The sequence below is a fragment of the Aptenodytes forsteri genome, unplaced genomic scaffold (assembly GCF_000699145.1).
Source record: "Aptenodytes forsteri isolate BGI_AS27 unplaced genomic scaffold, ASM69914v1 Scaffold184, whole genome shotgun sequence".
NCBI lineage: Eukaryota > Metazoa > Chordata > Aves > Sphenisciformes > Spheniscidae > Aptenodytes > Aptenodytes forsteri.
In genome coordinates, this window is record NW_008796078.1 from 2,292,087 (window position 1) to 2,311,864 (window position 19,778).

Genomic DNA, 19,778 nt, shown 5'->3' on the forward strand with positions numbered 1-19,778 from the left:
GTAGAGAAGTCAATTAATGTCTAAATTACTTAATCCTTTATAGTTGTCCTTCATGTAATAAACAAATCTTATTTCTATCCCATACACTGTCAAAAGGCATTGCTTCATGAAGGATGTTCCAAAACATACCACATAACCATTGCCGTAACTTTCACGTTGTAGTTTGGTTTCCTTTCCGAGTGAAGGTAGCGCTGCCTTGCAAAGACAGGTAGGACGGGACTGAACTGATTCACTGTGCAGCTATGGATTAGTCACTTAAACCGCCCCGATTTCCAGTCTGCCCATGTGTATAATGGTGCAGCTCTGCACAGGATTGTTAGGAGGATTAACTAAGTGACACTAAAAGGCTTTGAGACCTGCTCAGTAAAAATTGTTTCTATAAAAGTGCATATGCATAAAGTGCTAACTGATGCCAGCTGGCCTTTCATCCCGGGCAGCAAAAACAGCTTCTTGCCACACACATTTCCTTTAGTGGGCACCAGCAGCATATTTTTTTATTTCTAAATTCCTGGGTTTGCCTTAAACCATACAAACCATTTGATTTTCAGGAATACTACAATTAGGAGATTGATGCAGCAATGAATTTCAGTGATCCCTTGATTAACCCTGCACAGGCAAAAAGTGTAAACATTGTAACGCCCTTCAAACTGAAAAATGAGCCCTATTTGCAGCGTACAGCTCTAGATTCAGCAATTTGCGTCTTAGAGGGTCTGCAGTGTCCTGTTCGTTTCCTATACAAACCTGACAATCGAGTTACAATAGCCCTTGAAATGAAGCAGAAAGCTGCTGTTCCTTGACTGGCCTTATATGACACGGCACCATCAAATTAAGATATTTAAGTAACTCTTTTTCTTTTGATTTTCCCTCTGTGCTGCAAATGACCATGTTTTCTGGAGCCCCTCCCTCAGCTGCAGAAACTTGGATGTGCTCCACCTGCTTATGTTTGCTGATAGACGCCAGAGGAATTTTCACTTCATCTGTTTCACAGATGCTCAGACTCTTTTCTCAAGACACGTCATACAAAAATGTCTCCAAAATAATTAGCAGGATTTCAGTCGGCATGACTGTGATGGCTGCACGTAAGGTAAAGCTCAGACAGCTCTTAAGAAATTGCAGCTCTGGAATGAGCGTCTGGGACCTTAATAGCACTCATTTAAATCTTCCTGCATGACACATTTATAGTTTTCCATGTAGTCAAAAGGGCAAAGGGGTCGGTATGCAGAAAGCTGCTACAATGTGAGAAACATCATGCACTTCTATAACCTCTTGCACTCATACTGACATGAAGGTAAGTGCTAACGGAGAGCAAACATGCAGCCTAATTCAAAGGGGAGGGGGGGGGGGAATTACAGAAGGATCTCTAATCATAATCTCTATGTCTCACTCCAGAATAAAATTCACCACTTTACTGAGAAGCTAACTGGAATAAAAATAATCTTATGAAATGTGTTGCAAAGTAGTATTTTAATATTTAATTGAAAGATGCACCTCCCTTGGCCATTTGCCTTGCAGTGCAAATGTCAAGCGGGGCTCTTGACCATTACAAGCCTGGAAGGATCTCTAATCATAATCTCTATGTCTCACTCCAGAATAAAATTCACCACTTTACTGAGAAGCTAACTGGAATAAAAATAATCTTATGAAATGTGTTGCAAAGTAGTATTTTAATATTTAATTGAAAGATGCACCTCCCTTGGCCATTTGCCTTGCAGTGCAAATGTCAAGCGGGGCTCTTGACCATTACAAGCCTGCCCCTGCCTCGCTGCTCTTCAGCCATCCCCAGCAAGGCACCCATCAGCCGTGCCATACCGATTCACCCGGCAGAAGATGACGACTCGACTGCAAAATGAGGGCATGCTAACAAATTTTAAGAGACAGCGAGAGTGCCTCACAATTGCGCACAAGGCTCATGCTACAAAGTCTGGGGGCTAAATTACCTAAACTTTCCTCTGGTTTCACAACAGACTTTCAGAGAGTCCTCTAGTGTCACAGTGGAGGACTTAAATTGAAACTCTTTTGTCTGGAATGATGGGAATTTAATTTCCACTGCATAAACTCTTGATGAGAGTATTTCAAACGGCCACGAGTTACCAATGTCTGATTTCAGGCCTACAGCGACACACAAGCCTCCTTGAAAGGGCCAACAAGGGGGATCTAAGGAAAGGGATGGCTGCTCTGGCCTTCCCTCCACCCAAAGACACCCCAGAGGGCTCTCTTTTATTTCTTTTTGGGGAGGGTAGGAAGGCTTTACTGCTGTTGACTTAAGTTATCAAGACGACAGAGGTTGCAGAAAAGCTGAGGGTGCTCACACCACAGCCCTCGGGCACAGGCAGCTGCCCGTTTCGGAGATGGTGAGACATTTCGGAGCGCACACAGGAGCCTCAGGACTTGTCTCATACCGGCCCCAGCCCCTTGCTGTGGGGCATGGCCGCAGCCTGGGGAAACCATCGTCAGAGCACAGAGGCCAGCGCGGGTCTTTGAGGCCCAGGACAAGGCTGGACACATCCTCACCCTCCTCCGTCCCCAGGAGGGAAGGTGAGGCAGGAAGGACCGCCCGGCCCTAAAAGATGGGGCCACCTGAAGGTGGAGAACACACAAAAACCACCCCACCCCCGTTCCACTTGACAGGGCCAGCGGCCACCAAGAAACACCCAGCCCCGCCATAGCCCCACCACGGCCCTGAGGCAGACCCCAGCGAAGGGCCCCGGGTGCCTGGAGGCGACAGGCCGTGCTGGACCTGGGGCAGCCCCGTCGCTGACGGGTGGGGTGAGCATCCCAGGGACGCACACAGACATCCCAAATCTGGGGTCTCTTTGATTCCCATTTATTTATTTACTTATTTAAACCCAGGCTCACTCACCTGTGACATTACCACACGCAGAACCTGAAAAGTTGACACAACTACAGCTGCTGAGCAGGACCAGGCCACAGAAATCCCACCACGTGTTCTCCTTGCCAGCTTTTATTTAGTTCCTTCCCCATCAGAAAAAAAAAAAAAAAAAAAAAAAACACACCACACATTTGCACCTTATGTAAATATGCACGAGAGCATTCAGTCGTGCAACACACCAGCGTCAGACAGCGGCAGCGTGAAGCCGTGCCCGGGGCAGTTGGGGCTTGGTGGGAGGTCGTGCAAGCGAGTTCCTCGCAGGCTGTAATCACTCAAAGAAACTCCACTGAGAGGCCGAGCAGCACCACCCAGCCGAGTAACGCCGAGCAGCTGCTGGAGCGCCCTTCAGGCCCCTGGCCCCCGACAGCGGCGAGGCCGGCAGCCATGCCACACGTCCCTGCACAGGGGAGCGGCTGCGGGGTGGGACAGCCGGGACTTCGGGGGCGGCCAGTGCCCAGGCGCCCACATCCTACCTTGGAGGAACGGCACGGAGCTGTGGATAGAGACGTGCCTCCCACGTCTCTAAACCCTTCAGGGTTTAACACTAGCTGTACGCTAGTCCCTTGCTTTGGGACAAGTTACACCCTGGAGACGCACACTGTCTGCATAGAAGTGATAACATTAAACAAAAAACTATATACACAGATAAGGAAAGTCTTGCAGAACAAAAACCTTCGAACAGTTCATCAGTAAGTCACTGGTAATTAAAGTCATTCAGTTTATCCTCAGTATTTCTAAGGAAGTATTGTAAACTATTCCAAACTTAAATTATATATACAATATATTTATTAGATGTATATCATATTTCCCACTTGGGAATGTGGAGTCACATAATTTTTTTCGCCTTGTATGAAGACCTTCGAATGCAACTCAAGGCAAAGCTGTGGGGTGAAAACACACCTTTCTTGAAATGATTTTTATGAAACGGCTTGATAGCGATTTAAAGAATTACTTAATATTTTTAACAATTCAGCCTAATAACAAATGACAAACAGCACTGGTTCACATATGCTGTGCTCAGTTACTTTGATTTCATTAACAGACTACTTTCAATCATTAGGAATCCCAAGCCACGGGTCAAACTAAAAGGCCAAATTCTTAGGTGATACAGCTTAGCATGGCAGTCAAGTCAAAGGAAGTACGCCAATTTATACCATAGCAAAGCCAGCCCAAAAACTGCATCCCGTTACAACGATTCCCACAGGGATTCTGGCCACTGTGGTTACAAACAGCTGACAAAGCTGAAGTGTATTATTGTGCTATTTGTAAGAATGAGTCAGACATATCAGCACAGGCGAATTACTCCCGGCCTATAGATAATTCAGTCAAAAAAGCAGCTTCCATAAAGAACTAGAACCAGTTTGTTTTCTGCCCATCCTGTCCCAGAGGATGCTCAGAATCAACTTCAGTGACATTCTCAAAATAATCACGGCACACATATGATCTTACCTTATTTTATCTTGTCCTTTCTTATCACCTCTCCCAATTTAGTACTCAACTATACCAATCTTTACACAGATCCTTCTCTGATCTTGGAGATATTAATTTAAATCTGTTTCTGACTTGAAGCTTGCTTTTTCCCCCTCCTGTTTTCTCTCTGCTACTGAAAAATAAATTGGGGGACAGGGGGGAAAACCACAACACACACTGAAATAAAACAAGTCCCTGAGGAAGAAAAAAAATCCCACCAAATAGCTACTCATTGCCAAATCTTTCTCAGCAAACAGTTCAATGAATCTTCAGTGAGTTTTATCAAGTACAGTTATAAAGACACTTTCAACTTGCTCTTTTAACTTAAATGAGCAAATTTTGGAAGTTTCCTTCTCCTTGAAACGTTTGTGTATGGGCATCTATTAAATGTAAGGTTATCCAGGTCCCAAGTTTTTTATTATCAAGTGCAGGTCACTGCCATGCCATTTAAATCTTGAGAGCACTTTAAATCAGAATCATGTCATCATGGCCTTACAGGTGAAAAAAAAACGTGAAGAACATAATGAATTAAGACCATCTTCCAGCTGATTAACTCATGAATTTTTTTCCCCAGTGTGCTATGCTCTAGCAGCCAGAAAGCAGCCCTGATATCTAACAGGCAAATGAACATCAGCTCCCAAAAAGGGACAGACCATACCCTCAGTGGGTATAAAACAGTATTCTGTTCTATCAAAGTTAACAGGACACTACCCATTCAACATTAGTTTTTCATTCACTGATAAAACTTGACAAACTTAATTCCAAATTTACATTGCTGTGAAATTCAGTATCTGATTTCAGTGACAATACATATCATTTAATAGGATCTTGCTGTGAAATGATTAAAGGTGAATACCAGAGATTCTTGGGTTAGTAGTACCAGGGAAGTTCTTAACCTAGGAGTACTTACTGATTTTCCAAACTAGACCGTAAACTTTGAGAAAGGAGACAGATCGATTTTAAATAAGGAAAAAAGCTGAATAGTAAGAATCATACTTCTGTTGCACTTGTTATTCCTATACAATCTAGAATCTCAGAGAGGAAAGCTTGCTGAATTACCACAAGCCTGAAGTCAAATATTCACAATAGACTACAATAAAGGTAGTTGATCAGCATTCAATAACATACATCAAGCCTTAAAATAGCCCAGAAGTATTGCCCAAAGATGGTTATTGTTATGAACATTTAATTAACTATACAAAAAAAAAAATCTTTTAATGAAAAAAAAAGTTGTTAGTCTCAGACACTGACATCCAACCCCAGGAACAGAAAAATTTCTTTCCTCTTCCAAGCTCATGTATTTATACATCACACTGCATTGCAGACTATATTGCAATAGCACGAGGAGAACAGGATTACTCCTGGGACCAACAGAAACAGAGGTGGCACACACAGGACATTCTTTTCTCTGACGACATAATGTTTTTTTGATTGCAACATTAATCTACATTCCGGCAGCCTGTGCATCTATGAACGAGGCCAACGATACCTCATCTACAGAAGAATGGATCTGTAATCCATTTCAGCCTCCTTTTTTGCCTGTCGTTTGCTTCAGTGGGAAGCTTTCAGCACACAGGATCAGCCCCAAAATAAGAACTGATGGTTTTGGGCATAGTACAGCTGTAAGCAGAGATTACGAATTCCTGAGAAGGTTCATGTTGGCTCAAACAAGCGTGAGCAGTGGGTAGCCAGTGCCAAATGCAAATTTTGCAGTATTCTAATGGAAATCAAAGAAACAATAGCCATGGCTGCAGGGGAAGAGCCACACAGAATACCTTCACAGAACAAGCACGCATGTCCTTGTTGCGAAAAAGCACGCCTAAAAAGATCTGCCACCACCTCTCCCAGCACGTTTCACGCTGCTGAGTGGGAAGGTGCCCACCGCAATAATACGAGGGAGCAACAGTCGCAGAACCAGGAGTTCTCCGATTTTGTTAAAGAATAACTTCACGTGCTGTGAAGAAAGGGGGCCTCCTCCTCCCGAGAGCCAGCTCACAGCAGGGCCCGTATGTCCTAAGAGCCATGGAAAAGCACCCTGTGCTCTCCAGCAACACAAATCACAGCTCCGTCCTTACTGAAACAACAACACTGAGATGGAAATGTCTCTCAATGACACCCTAGAACAAAACAATCGACAGTGACTGCAGCATCTGCTCGGCGTAACCACTATAATAAATTTCAATCTCATTTTAATTTTTATACGTCAAAAGCTATTAGGTCTTAGATATTTGAACCTTAATTATTATGGAAGCAATTAGCTCCTATGACCAGAAGGCTTTGCCTGAGCAATTGTGATGAGCACAGTATTTCCTACAGCGTAAAAAATAAATATCCTAACACATCTGTAGCTACCTAGGACCTTACCGTTGCCACTGTGCTTCATGCTGGTATCGTGGCTTTGTGCCAGACTGCAAAAGATAGAACTCATTGCCAGGCGCTATATATTTGTGTAATTGAAGATTATCTCCTAAGGAATTCTGGAAATTCTGAATTTCAAAATTTAAATATTTCCTGCTGTAGAGAGATTAAGTTGTTTTTAAATATTTAAATATTCTTTGAGAGAAAACTATTTTGGCGTGCTGTCTCCTCCAAAAAAAGCCACAATTAGACACCCCAAAAAGGTTTTTTTAAAAAAAACAAAAAAAAAAAAAAAAACCACCCCAGACATTTGGGTTTCAAGATACAAAGTATTCCATGGAGTTTTACGCATCAAAGGAATTTCATTTATATATATTGCTTTTTAGTACCTTTTTTCAATGCATTACTACTTAATAGAAGTATGCGTTCTAATTCTCAGCATCTTTTTTCGTTTTCCCCTAGCACATTTTACCCGCAGTACAGCGTGCCCACACAGCCTTCCCCCGAGCTTTGGGTTTCAAGATACAAAGTATTCCATGGAGTTTTACGCATCAAAGGAATTTCATTTATATATATTGCTTTTTAGTACCTTTTTTCAATGCATTACTACTTAATAGAAGTATGCGTTCTAATTCTCAGCATCTTTTTTCGTTTTCCCCTAGCACATTTTACCCGCAGTACAGCGTGCCCACACAGCCTTCCCCCGAGCTTTGGTGAGCTGATCTGACCTCTGCAAACAGGGCTGCTAGCCGAGAACGGCAGCTGAACGGCAGGGGACAACAGAGCTATTTTAGAAAGCGTTTGGGCATCTTTCTGGGTGAGAAATACTACAGAAATACAAATGATACGTAGCAAAGAGCTGCTGAGCGTTCACCAGCACACAGTGCCTGGCCTCCTTGGGACCTCACAAGTTTCCCAGTTGCTTTTACAAGCAAGGGTGAAATTCAGGAATGGCCAGTGCTCATTGTCAACCAAGTCACAGGCAGCATTTTTAATTCCTATATATTTGCATTTTACACAGTGCTCTTCGAATGTCAATCACTCTCTCTTCCATAACTAATTGAACTATAAACTGTTCAGTGCCTTGTTTTACATTAAGAGGTTTGACTTAGATTACTTCTGCTGATAAATACCGTTTGCTAACAAAATTAAGGGCTGATGACTTCCAATTCAAGCTTTTGTTGAATCAAAGGCAACTAATAACATCAAAGCTCTGAAGCCAAAGGAAGTGCTCGATTCCAGCCAAAGGGACTTCTGTTTATGTTGAAAACTTTTTCCCAGGCTCCGTATCATGCATCATCACCCATTTTCTTCACTGGGACTCACCACATCCACTACAGGGACAGAACTACGTCAATAAGAAGAAACGTAAGGTACACAATGGTTGTGCAAGCAATACAATACATGCACCAAGGGGAGGAGTAAAGCACAAGACGCTAATGGATGCCGTGACTTTTTATTTCCTTGCATTTTTCTATGGTTTTTTTGTTGTTTAGGGGATATTTTCTGCAGCCTACCACCAAGGAAAATGGGCTGGAACACACGTATATCTGAGCAACTGGCTTACCTGGTGCGACATTTCTGCTCCTATTTCTTCATGCAAGACAAAGCAGTGCTGGGAACAGGTCACTCCACACACAAAGCCAGGGACCCTGGGCCTCACTCCCAGGAAGAGTTGAGGAGACCCCCTGCATGCTAATTGTTGGGACTTTGGGGACGGGGGGACCTCTCTTCCCAAGGGACCGGTCTGGGCATCGTCTGCATGGTCCATGACAATTGGAAGCCTCCTATCCAGCCTGAGGAGTAGGGGACACAATCCTCTAGTCCTCCCGGGAGTGTTCACACATGCATGACTATTTTCATTGCAAATCTCTCTATGAAATCCAGCTCACTCCCTAATTTTCCTCACAGTATGCCCAGCCTTGAGCTCCCTCCCTCTTGAAGCAAATCCAAGGGGAACCACAGGGAGAAGGCCCTGCACCCAGGGTAGTTCAAGCCCTGTGCTGGCCACCAACATGCAGGGCAGCTCCCACAAATCCTCCTGTCCTCCCCGTCACCAGCGCTCTCCTCCCAAGGTGGCGGCCTTATTCTTTTTATGGAACTCTTTAAAATGGTTCGAGACACACATTCTTAATGAAAATCCAAAAGTAAACAGAAATAGGCAGAACTGTTTTCCTTTAATTAATATACATATATTCAGAGCAAAGTTACTCCACTGTATGTAGAAAACAGCTATATACTTTCTCCTATAAAGGTAGTTAAAGCAGAAACATGAAGCTGACTGAAATACATGACCATTTTTAGATGCGATGTAAGAACTTCCTGAGTAACAAAATGCCCTTTACTTGAACCATGGCTTGAAAAATGTCACCGGTGCAAACGTTAAGGGGGGGGAAAAAAAAAAAATACCACCAACATATCTGACAGCACGTAACTCCCACCACTCTCAGAATACATTAGCCTTACAATGCCACTTTACCAGTAAGCAAATAAAATTGTGCCCAAATACATCCAACACAGCAAAACTGAACACTGCAGAAGGGCCTATTTAAAGCAGGGTCAGTTTAAGATTAATTCAATTGCTTTAGCCAATTTGTATTCTCCACCTAAGACTCCTGGACTTCAGGAAATGAAGCATTACGACGCTTTAACAACATGCTGCACTTGCATCTACCCTTCATATTTCTGTTAGCTCCTCCGCACTCGTTTAACGCATAAATCCCCACTGACGTAAATGGGCTTTCCACGCATGTAATAAAAAAATCATATGCAAGAGAGATCCTCTCTGAAGCTGAAAGCCGAGAGCAGCCAGTGCCAAACACCATGCAGCGTGCGGCTGCCCGAAGGCGGCTGCCGTCCTGCATGGCTACGTCCCACCATGCTCACAACGGAGCCCACGGCAAAGCTCTCATTAACTTCACAGGTGCGGGGCAGGACCTTACCATACGGCCGTGTTTTGAAAAAGCAGCGAGCACATGCAACTCCCCATTTTCAATATTAGAACAAGACTCTGCCAAATTCTCTACAGCACTCTGGGATACAGTCATGTGTAAGGCTTCTGCAAGCATTTTACTCTTGCCTAACTTCAGTATTAAGCTTTTTTTTTTTCTTTCCCATTTCTGTAATACTACATGAAGAAGTAGCAAACAAAATACTTCATCTTCACATAGCATACTTGTTGGGGCATTAGTTTATTTGATGCACTTCACTTTTGGAAAACACATCATTAAAGCCTCTGTATCTCTCACCAACGAGCACTATATCTAAATATACTGAAGCTATTAAGATTTGCCCTATGGAAGAGTTCCCATGCATCCTTTTGGTTCATTTCATGAGGGTAGAAAGAAGCAGAAAAACAAGCTCTCAATTCACAGTACAAAATATGTAATGCTTAAGGGTAACAACAGAAGGCCTTTAATGAAGAAGAAAATAAGCTCTGTGCTTCACACTCACATTAAACATGGTGGAAAATAGTAGGCTGGGGAGTGATGGTACAGCTTAGCTTGTCTCACTTGTTTAATTTGTTTCTTTATTAAAGTTAATGGCCATCTTAATATTACAGGCTTACAAAATGGTAATGACGACCAGGCAGCTAGCCGGACTTGTATTTACAGCTGGATAACCCTGCACACAAAACAATCATTCTTGACCATGCTATAGCTGCAAAGAGAACATTTTTATTAAGCTTTATAAGGATAAAGTGAGGTGGTTTTATGAATATGTGCAGCTTCCAACCAGCTATGGTTTCAGTAGCCAAAATAGCGATAAATGTTCACGAGGAGTAGGGTTTTTAAATTATCTATGGAAATTTGAGTAAAACACTAGATTGTTAACTACCCATTTATGTCATCTGGAATTCCCCATCTCAGAAAGTCTTAGGGCACATTTTCAGCCCTTTTGAGCCAACAGGACAGTACAAACAGGAAAGAGTACCTTGGTCTCTGGGTATTGAAATGAGAGAGAATGTTCTCTTTGCATTAATTTTGACTGATTCAGTATCAAGACAGACAAAAACTCAACAACGCATAGTAACAGTGCAGCAGAGGGGAGCCATTCGCCTACTCTTCAGCTGGCCAGAGCAAAAATTTTGGGTTTGGGGAGCAATGAAGGGGAAGGAGCACGAGGCTGGGGTTGCCACCACCAAAACCACGCTGCGTGGGTTGTTAGGCTGCATGAAGCTGAGAGCATAGTTCATCAATTTGGGCATCTTCTGAATGTTGAGGGGCCACCAGGCCCAGGAGATGGGGAGCATGCTGTCTCCTGAAAGCTAAAGCAATAATGTATTTGGCCACCACCACGGCTGCGCTGATTAGATGGGACACAAGTGTCAGAGGTTGCACAGGACAGAAATGCTGGGCAAAATAGCTTGGGAAAGTCTCTTCTAGAGGGGGGGGGGAAAAAATCCAAAGAACAACAGTAAGTTTTAAAAGTGCAATGACCAATAAAAGCAGCAACACAACATTAATAAACTTGCTGTAGAGGCATCTAGGGTAGAGTAGAAACAGGGTATTTTGCAAGCATGTGGTAAGATACAGTCCTGCTGCAAGGCCTTTGCAATCAAAACTAATAAGGCAGAAAACCAAAAATAGGCAGTAATATCTGAGCAGACATTATTCCTAAATTACTCTCTTACAGAAGGAATTAGAATCAGGCCTAGCAGGGCAATTTTAAGACAATGTTTTATTTATTTAATAAGTATCCCAATGAGAAACATTTTATTTCTATGGATCATAATCAGATCACAATCAATATTACTTGCTATTCATCCCGTAAACTTCTTATGAGCTTTTTCCCTTGCAGACTAACTTCCAGTCTCTGCTACACTGGTGTAAATCCTGTTGCTCAAAGCACGTTGAGACAGTTTCACATGCACAGAGATTTATTAGTAGGGCCCACAGTTGATGGCATGCATTGTTTCTAACGGTGAAAGTTACTTTTGAGAAAAGAAGAAAAATGGGAGAAAGACAGAGAGACAAAAGGGAAAATGAAAACTCTTGGCAGCAGCCAGCGAGGCCAGAAGAGCAGCAACAAGGGCAACAGGCTGCCCCAGTGGCTTTGGTGAAAGGGCACGGAGCTGCAGCTGGAGGGCGGGCTGCAGGATGCCCTTGGCATTGCACAGGTTAAGGCCCCTCAGGCACTGCCGAGCTCTCCCAGAAAACACCTCAAAACCAGTTAATAGGTTGACACAAGTGTAGAAACATCAGGTGTGTCCCGGAGTTGCAACAGTCAAGCTCGGTGCCTAACTGCCGACACTACACTGTGCCAGGGAAGCCCAACTGTGGCCATGGCCCCTTCCTGCAATACAGGCACCAAATAAACCCCACCGTAATCACCACCCTCCAGCAAGGTTAGTACAGGAACCATTTTCTTTTTGCCTCGTGAGTGAAGCAGTTAAGCTATTCTGAAAGCCCAAGTTCCAGTTATTTATATTACTTCTTGGCTGGTTTTTAAATCTCTATCGATATGTGCAAGACTTGATTTTAAAATGCCAGTACCATTCTAACACCATTTATACAAATTGCTAAACAAGACTTTCGTCATTCTTCAACTAGGATACGTCATCGCAGAAATTTCAACATCATACCTTCCACAAAGCCTGAATTAATAATCTCACCACTCAATCCAATAAGACAGGCAAGCAACGAGTATCATGCCTGTAAATGCCATATCATTAATACATATTTTCCCATTTAATAAAAGCATACTTTTAAGAACGTAATTATTTGCACTGTTTATGCTCCTCTCATCTCAGCTTCCCAGGCTGCTGAGAAAAGCTCGTCCACTGGTGGGAACTGGAGGAACAAGATCGCCTGACCCAGGTGGATAACAACGACCTACAGATTATTCAGCACTGACTTCACTTTGAAGAGCCTTCCAATAAAAAGAAAAAAAAAAAAAAGAGTTAAACCTACGACACCCACTTCAAAAATCGCAGGCAGCATCTTTAACCTCTGTCCTTTTGCATTACTGCAGCAGTGCTGGAAAAGCTACAGCAGAAGAGAGTCAGTCATTTAGGCAGTTCCCTTCATGCCACCACCATAGCTCAAAGGGACAGAAATCAAGAAACATTAGAATCAGTGTAAGCCGATTAAGACATTAAGGAAGAATAAAACACTTAAACACAGAACTTAAACAAAATCTGTTAAAAGGCACAGAGAAAGCACGCATTCCTGAGTAGAAAGCAACTTATTTTCTGGAGATACTCCAGATTTTTCAGTTTCCATCTGGTGGTACTTAGTGCTGTGATAAGGGAAGAGGAGGTTTCCAGCTGCAACACAAGAGCGCACAACATCTGACATGAAAGACCTACAAGCAGGACAGCCACAGTCTAAGCAAAATCCTTAGGATCTGAACAAGGGTGGACACATTTTTATATACACACATCTAAATCACATTCATGCCTGTATACAGAAACATGCTCTATTTAAATAAAAGCAAATTAGGAACCTGTGATTGAAAGTGTGGTCCAGCTAGGAAGAACAAAAGTCCTATTCTCACTCTTTTTTGTCCTTCCCCAGCACAGGGTGGGTTAGCTTAAGCTGAGACTTGCCATTTACAGGTATACAACAAGCCAGTTGGCTTTTTTCATTCTTCGGAGCAGCTACTGACCTTAACGCTTGGTGCTCCAGCATACACAAACGCCACGTCCGTCGCAGGAAGAGGCAGGACGCACGTGGGTGCTCAACCGCGGCTGCCAGAGAGATGACAACCCTCTGGGCGCTGCGTCCCACTGCCCTGCCCCGACAGTCTCAGCTGGAGGAGGACGAGAAGCTGTGGTTCCTCTGGGGCCAGAGACCTGCCTCTCACCTAACGTACGCCATGGCTCAAACGAAAGCAAACGACCCCCCAGGAAAAACCCAGAGTCCAAGCGCTTTATTGTACCCAGAAATCCTGCTCTGTTTTATGCTGTCTGCTGAGCGGGGCTGCGACAGTCCAACCCCAGGGTGCAGGGCTGTCGCTCCCCATTTGCAAACAGGACTGGTGGGGAAAAGAGGGGAAGGGGGGGGCAAGAAGGTGCCCTTTGGGAACTACAGCCTCCCAGTCAACCCCTGTCTCACTGAGCAACCGGCACCACAAACTCCGAAACGTGTGCGCCTAAAGCTCTGTGCTGCAAATCAATGCAACTACTATCTATTTCTCCTGTTTGGTGAAATCATGCCCACGAGTCTAGAAGGGTGGGAAAGGCGACAGCACAGCCAGCCCAAGCAGCCAGGCGTAGACGTGCAGTAACAGGAGGAACGAGTCTTAAGCCTTCTGCTGTAAGTAAAAAATGTATTTTAGAAAACACGATGGCAACAAAGTTGCATCAGATCTGGAATTGGGCAGGAAAGAGAAGTTCTCTGAATTTGTTCAATTATTTAAACTTTCCAGATCTTGTGGGGGTTCCCCCTAGATTACTTCAAGCAAGACATTTCTCTGCTATTCTTAAAGCCATCCCATTCAATTACAGAATGAGATTGGATCTCAGCAGAAAAGGGTTTGTTTTTTCAGGATTCAGCAGCTAACACCAAATGAAAGAGAAAGAGAAGCCTGTCTTGCGATGAAAGGACAAGGAAAAGAACAATCGCATAAGAAAACCAATGCCCAGACCTCTGAACAGCAAAGCAATTGCATCTGTCAAGTTCCCATAACAAGATGGTGCCAGCTGAGGCTTATGTTAAAACTGTGCAATAAAATTAGATGACTGGAGCCTCTGTCAGAAGAATGATGCTATCTCATTAATAGGATTACATAGAAAAATTGGAGGGATTTCAGTCAAGAGGAATAAAACGATTAAGGATCAAAAGAGTGTGACTCATGAAAGAAAGTAAAAAATGGATGCTGTGCTCTTGCCTGAAAAGCCCCCGTCTCAGAACCGGAGAGGCTCGGTGGTACCAGCGACACCACAGCATCTCTCCGCTTACCCCTGGAGTAACAGTGATAGATCAGACCCCAGAGAGCGAAAACTCGTATTATAAAGTACTGGCTTTGTTACGGCAACACTATTATCGTATCACTCAGCAAGAAACTAATAATTAGAGGGGAAAGAGGAGAGGAAGGCTAATTAGCTATAAACAGCTGGAGGATACAAGCCCCGTAAGAGAAGAATACATGTAGTCAGGAAAAAAGAGAGGGAAAAAAGAAAGAGATTGTCACTAGAGAGACTGGGTAAAATCAGAGCCTGTCAATTAATGACTGGAGAGGATTTCTTAGCCATAGGAACAACATATATGTGGAATCATCTGCCCAAGGGGGCTGCTGGAAAACACAACTGCTGAATCATCTGAAGAGGGGCTGGCCACCACCCCAAAAACACCACCATAAGACTCCAGCACTGGCAGGAGGTGAACTAGCTACAGGGGCAAGGGGAGAAGGAGAAACAGTGCAAGCAGGAAAAGGGGGGTGTTGTTGCAGCAGATGTTCCCTAGTCACCACTATGCTATATTGCAGGAAAAATAAATGAATAAATAAAAGAGATCTCTAAATATAGGATGAGATTCTCTTCACTGAGAGGTTCAACATCTCTCTGCAATCCATTTTTTCCAGTTGAAGGACTGTAAGTTAAGTAAAAAGGTTCATTTAAATTCTACACACGTTCACAGAGATAAACTGATTTCAGAAAGCATTATTATGTCTGAACTCTCTCTCACTAGGGGTGAAAGCCAGATACTTTGTGAACCATTTTTATGATAGCTAATATTCTCTACAAATTCATTAGATGTCAACATAGAGGACAAAAAGACATCACCGTGGAAGAGCAGATGCTACGAGCTACCGTACAAAGCATGTTAGAGGAATGCAGGGCAAGTGACCCTATGTCAGCGCAGCGCAGCACTGCTTCAACACCCAGCAGCGGTCTTGTTTCTTGGCTATTGTGAGAGGCAAAAAAAAAAAAATCAAACAAAAATGACACTTCCCAAGAAGAAACTTTGCTAAGGAAGTACCAGACCCGGAGGTGCCCAAGCAAAGCCCTTCACAGCACGCCCAGAGCCCGTGCCATCCGCACGGTATGCCAAGAGAAGCAGGGGAACACACCAGGAAGCAATTTCTTCCAAGCCCATCTCACTCACATCAGATCCTCCAACAAGGAAGAAACAAAAATACACTTCCCAAGAAGAAACTTTGCTAAGGAAGTACCAGACCCGGAGGTGCCCAAGCAAAGCCCTTCACAGCACGCCCAGAGCCCGTGCCATCCGCACGGTATGCCAAGAGAAGCAGGGGAACACACCAGGAAGCAATTTCTTCCAAGCCCATCTCACTCACATCAGATCCTCCAACAAGGAAGAGTGTGTGCGCACACGTGTGTGTATACACACTGGCAGAGGAGGGGGTTAGGACATTTAATTGCACTTTGGACCTTATCCAGTACATGTAGCAACAGGCAATGGCTCTTTTAGAGCTGACACTTTACAGAGCAGTGGAGGCTGAAGCCCAGTTCTCTCCATTTTCACCAAGACCCTCGAGGGCAGGGGGATACTGCCTACAACTGACAGCCGGGCTGGGTGAAGGGGACTTGGCTGCCGAGTCCCGACTGGCAGCACAGGCCAAACTGGTACCCAGCTCAGTCTGCAAGGCTGCGCACGGCTCTGCAAGGCTAGGCGAGCTCTGCAACCAAGGAAAATGGCTCCAACAGAAGATGCAAACAGAGCAGATTTGTTTGCTATTTTTATATGGTTTCTTACCACAGACGAACACACTCGAAGCTCTTAAACCATTAAACATAAAAGAGCTTTTTCAGAAGCTGTGCTTTGATGTAACTGGGCAAATTCATCTTCTTGCTTAACCCAATCAAGATCTGTCTCCTCCCCACCCCATTTTCTGATTTTTTTTTTTCTCTCAAAAAAAAAAAACCAGAAAAAAAATCCAACTAACTTCAAGTTTTAAGCTGCAACCCTATTTCAGTAGGTATATACCTCTGTTAGTGCAGATTGCTAAATGCAAATACACAGCATTTGGCCCTTCATCTCCCATCTCAGCACCGGCACTTACAGAAACAATGGCAGGGTTTAAAACGAGAGATGTTCATTGCAGGCCGTTAGAAATCCTCCACAATTTGCATTGTGCCACACAACCCAAACCGTTTTTTCCTGAAACCCAAGATTTCTGGTCAGAAATGCCCAATGACTTTTTTGATTTACAAACTTTATAGCAATAGTAGCAGTTAATGGGGTTTCCAGAACAACGACGAGCATGTTGGTTACTTTGGGCTCTTTAGAGTCCTCACACAGACATGGGACACCTCCACAGCGGTCTCATTCCTTAAGTTTATACTCCCGAGTACCTTGCATCCAGTGTGAGTCCGGGTCTTCATGAGGGGGGTTGTGGTGCACAGCTCAATGGCTTCTGGTTCATGGAAGATCACTGTCGGGAGTGGCTCTTTCCGAAGAGTTAGGACATTCAACTTAGTCTTTAACATGGTCTGAAAGTGCTAAACAGAGAAAGAAAGGCAATTATCTCCAGTTCTAGTGCAGAAAAATGAGTTAATAGTTGGACGTGTCTCCATGTTTCACTTGCTGTTCAGTGCCTTGGAAGTTTCCATGGGGACAGTTAACAAGTTTTATAACTAAAGACAGTGAACATCCATTATTACTATTAGCAATGTGGAGACTGTTTTTAATTAAAAAAGATATACGCACACAAAATGAGAGGATTCATTAAAGTCCATGTATGTCCCAAAAAGGGCCTAAATTCAATCTCTGATCACTCCCAGGCATGTTATAAAACTGTTCATAGACCCAGCTCCTCTACTGACGACCATACGGAGGGAAAACAGGATCAAAGACCATTCAAAGAACTATGCATTCATCCATTCTTGTCTTCTCTCCTCTGTCCTTACATCTCACCCCATTGACCTTTGTAGATGTCACCGTTCCCACTGAGCTGAATTGCCTCATCGGTTTGCCTTTAGCATGCCAATTTTCAATTCTCTTCCTTTATAAGCAATAGTTCCTCTAGTCTCCAATGTAAATGCCACTTCTGGTACTAACCAATAGATGTCATTCAAAACTTGTCACTTGCTGTAACAGACAAGAAATAACTCCCCAGGCTCGGGTGAAGAACTATCCAAGTGGACAGTATTGTCGTTGAACGAAAAGTTTCTCAGCGATTGCTTAGAGTGAAGAAAGCCAATCCTTGAAAGATTTCCAAAACAATTTTGTGGAATCAGAGGAGTCAGAGAAATTTTTCAACATTTAGATGTTTCTTTGAACTGATTTTCACTTGAGAAACTGAACATTTTCACTTGCTACTATGTATCTAAGGGGGAAAATATACAGAAATGAAGCAAATCAATCTAGTATTCCCAGCTAATAACATACTACAGCACTGTCTAAAGAAATATGCATTTATTAAAGCTTCATAACTTGACTCTTATAAATCAGCAGTTATTAGACGCATGTGCAATGACTCCAGATTACTTTTATCAAAACCAAACCATTTGTTCTGACTTTTGATGGGAGATTCTCAACTTGTTTTGCAGCCACCCCTTTCCTCAGCCTCCCCTTCTCCTCTGCAAGGCAGACAAACATTACGGGGTCTGGCTTGCAGAAAGAGAGATGCTAAGTGATTTCCCAGAACCGTACAAGAAGTCTCTATCAGAGCTAGAAAATCAGCTCAGGTCCTTGCTTTTCAGTCCTGTGCTTTAGGTGAGGAGAGTGCCTATTAAACATTTTATTTATACACAGAGGATGAATCAACTATTTAGACACTATGCTGTTTTCATATGGATTTTTGTGGATTCGAGTATTCCACTGAAAATGCATGAGAATTTCTTGGAAAAAAACTTCCTTTTTAATTCATAAATACTTTATCATTAGCTAACTGAAAGCCTGTTAATACACTTCGCAGTTTAATCCTTAGCTCATCAGTGTTTAGGTCTAACAATTGCTATGATACTGAATCTAGAGCACCTTAAACGCCCTCATAAGCATATTCAAGGCATAAACACTAACAGTCTGTGAAAATAGTACTTGTTTTACTACCTCACACATGAAATTACAGCCTGTTACAGCAATACTTTAGGGCCTCCGCGCTGTTTGTGCAAGCATTCAAGTTTCCATCCCAGTGAAGAAATCTACTCATATTATCTTTCGTTTGGCTCATACTACACGTTATCCCATTCACTCTCCCCAACACAGCTCCAGCAAGAGAGTACTCCATTTAAGATGACTATACATTAAAGAATATTCTTTGACACGCATTTCTGAAGGTAACAGAGCTCTTTGCCAGCCAGGACTACTAAACTCGCTGAAAAAGCCTATTTCATTTTACCTTTCAGTTACGATTAACAGCCTTTTGTTTCGAGTTTCCTAGGCTTCTCTGGTGAAGTCGTTAGCAAAGGCTAAACAACAGATAGCCAGCCATGACAAGTGTAAAGCAAGCTCAAAGTTTCAGATCCTGAGTTTGAAGGAGCACCGCTGATTACCAACCGCAGTGCTGGGCTTGCTGGTCCCATTAACTAGTTGCTCTCTACTACAACTGCAGTTCTCTCTATTAGCTTGACTTGCTTTTATATACAGGCTCTAGGTCTGCTGACTTACTGCAGAGATTGTATTTCTGGAGGAGAAAATATGCAGAAGGGAGAGGGTGCTGGAGACCTGCTGTGCACAGGTTGTGGCGATTCCCCGCCTGTGACCGGCCCCTTTTCAAGCACGGGGAAATGCTGTCTCCAAGGTCATCTGCCACCTTGTGCGTGCAGGGGATGGGAGAGGAAGACAGAGGCGGAAGACTCACCTAAATGGATTTTTAACCTGAAGTTGTACTATGTTGCTGGTGGGCCAGTTTTGGATCAAACCAGAGATAATGGTTGCAAAATATCAGGTTGAAGAAGATCCTATCCTAGCATTTAATTTGTCCCTCCCTGTGTGCTGAAAGAGCTCCGTTTCCATAGATGATCTGTTTACAGAGGTTCTCAAATAAAGAACGGTGCTTCCATTAGATACTCAATAGATGAAAAAACTCCATTTAGCCCCTCTGAGTACTGAGCTTGGACCTCCAAAATGGTGGTTCTCCTCTGCTAGCATCTCTATCAACCTCAGTGGGACTACTGACAGAGCACAATTTGACCAAAATGAGGAAAGCC

At 43.4% G+C, this 19,778-nt stretch overlaps 1 protein-coding gene across 1 annotated transcript in view; it reads right to left on the bottom strand.

The window, feature by feature from the left end:
• Positions 1-17,120, bottom strand: part of PID1 (phosphotyrosine interaction domain containing 1) — a 56,036-nt gene extending 38,916 nt beyond the window's left edge. The window contains exon 1 of the mRNA XM_009286693.2: positions 16,980-17,120. Within this exon, the coding sequence (XP_009284968.1) occupies positions 16,980-17,114 (135 nt within the window). The 5' untranslated portion in view covers positions 17,115-17,120. The remainder of the gene's footprint in view (positions 1-16,979) is intronic.
• Between the last annotated feature and the right edge of the window lie 2,658 nt (positions 17,121-19,778).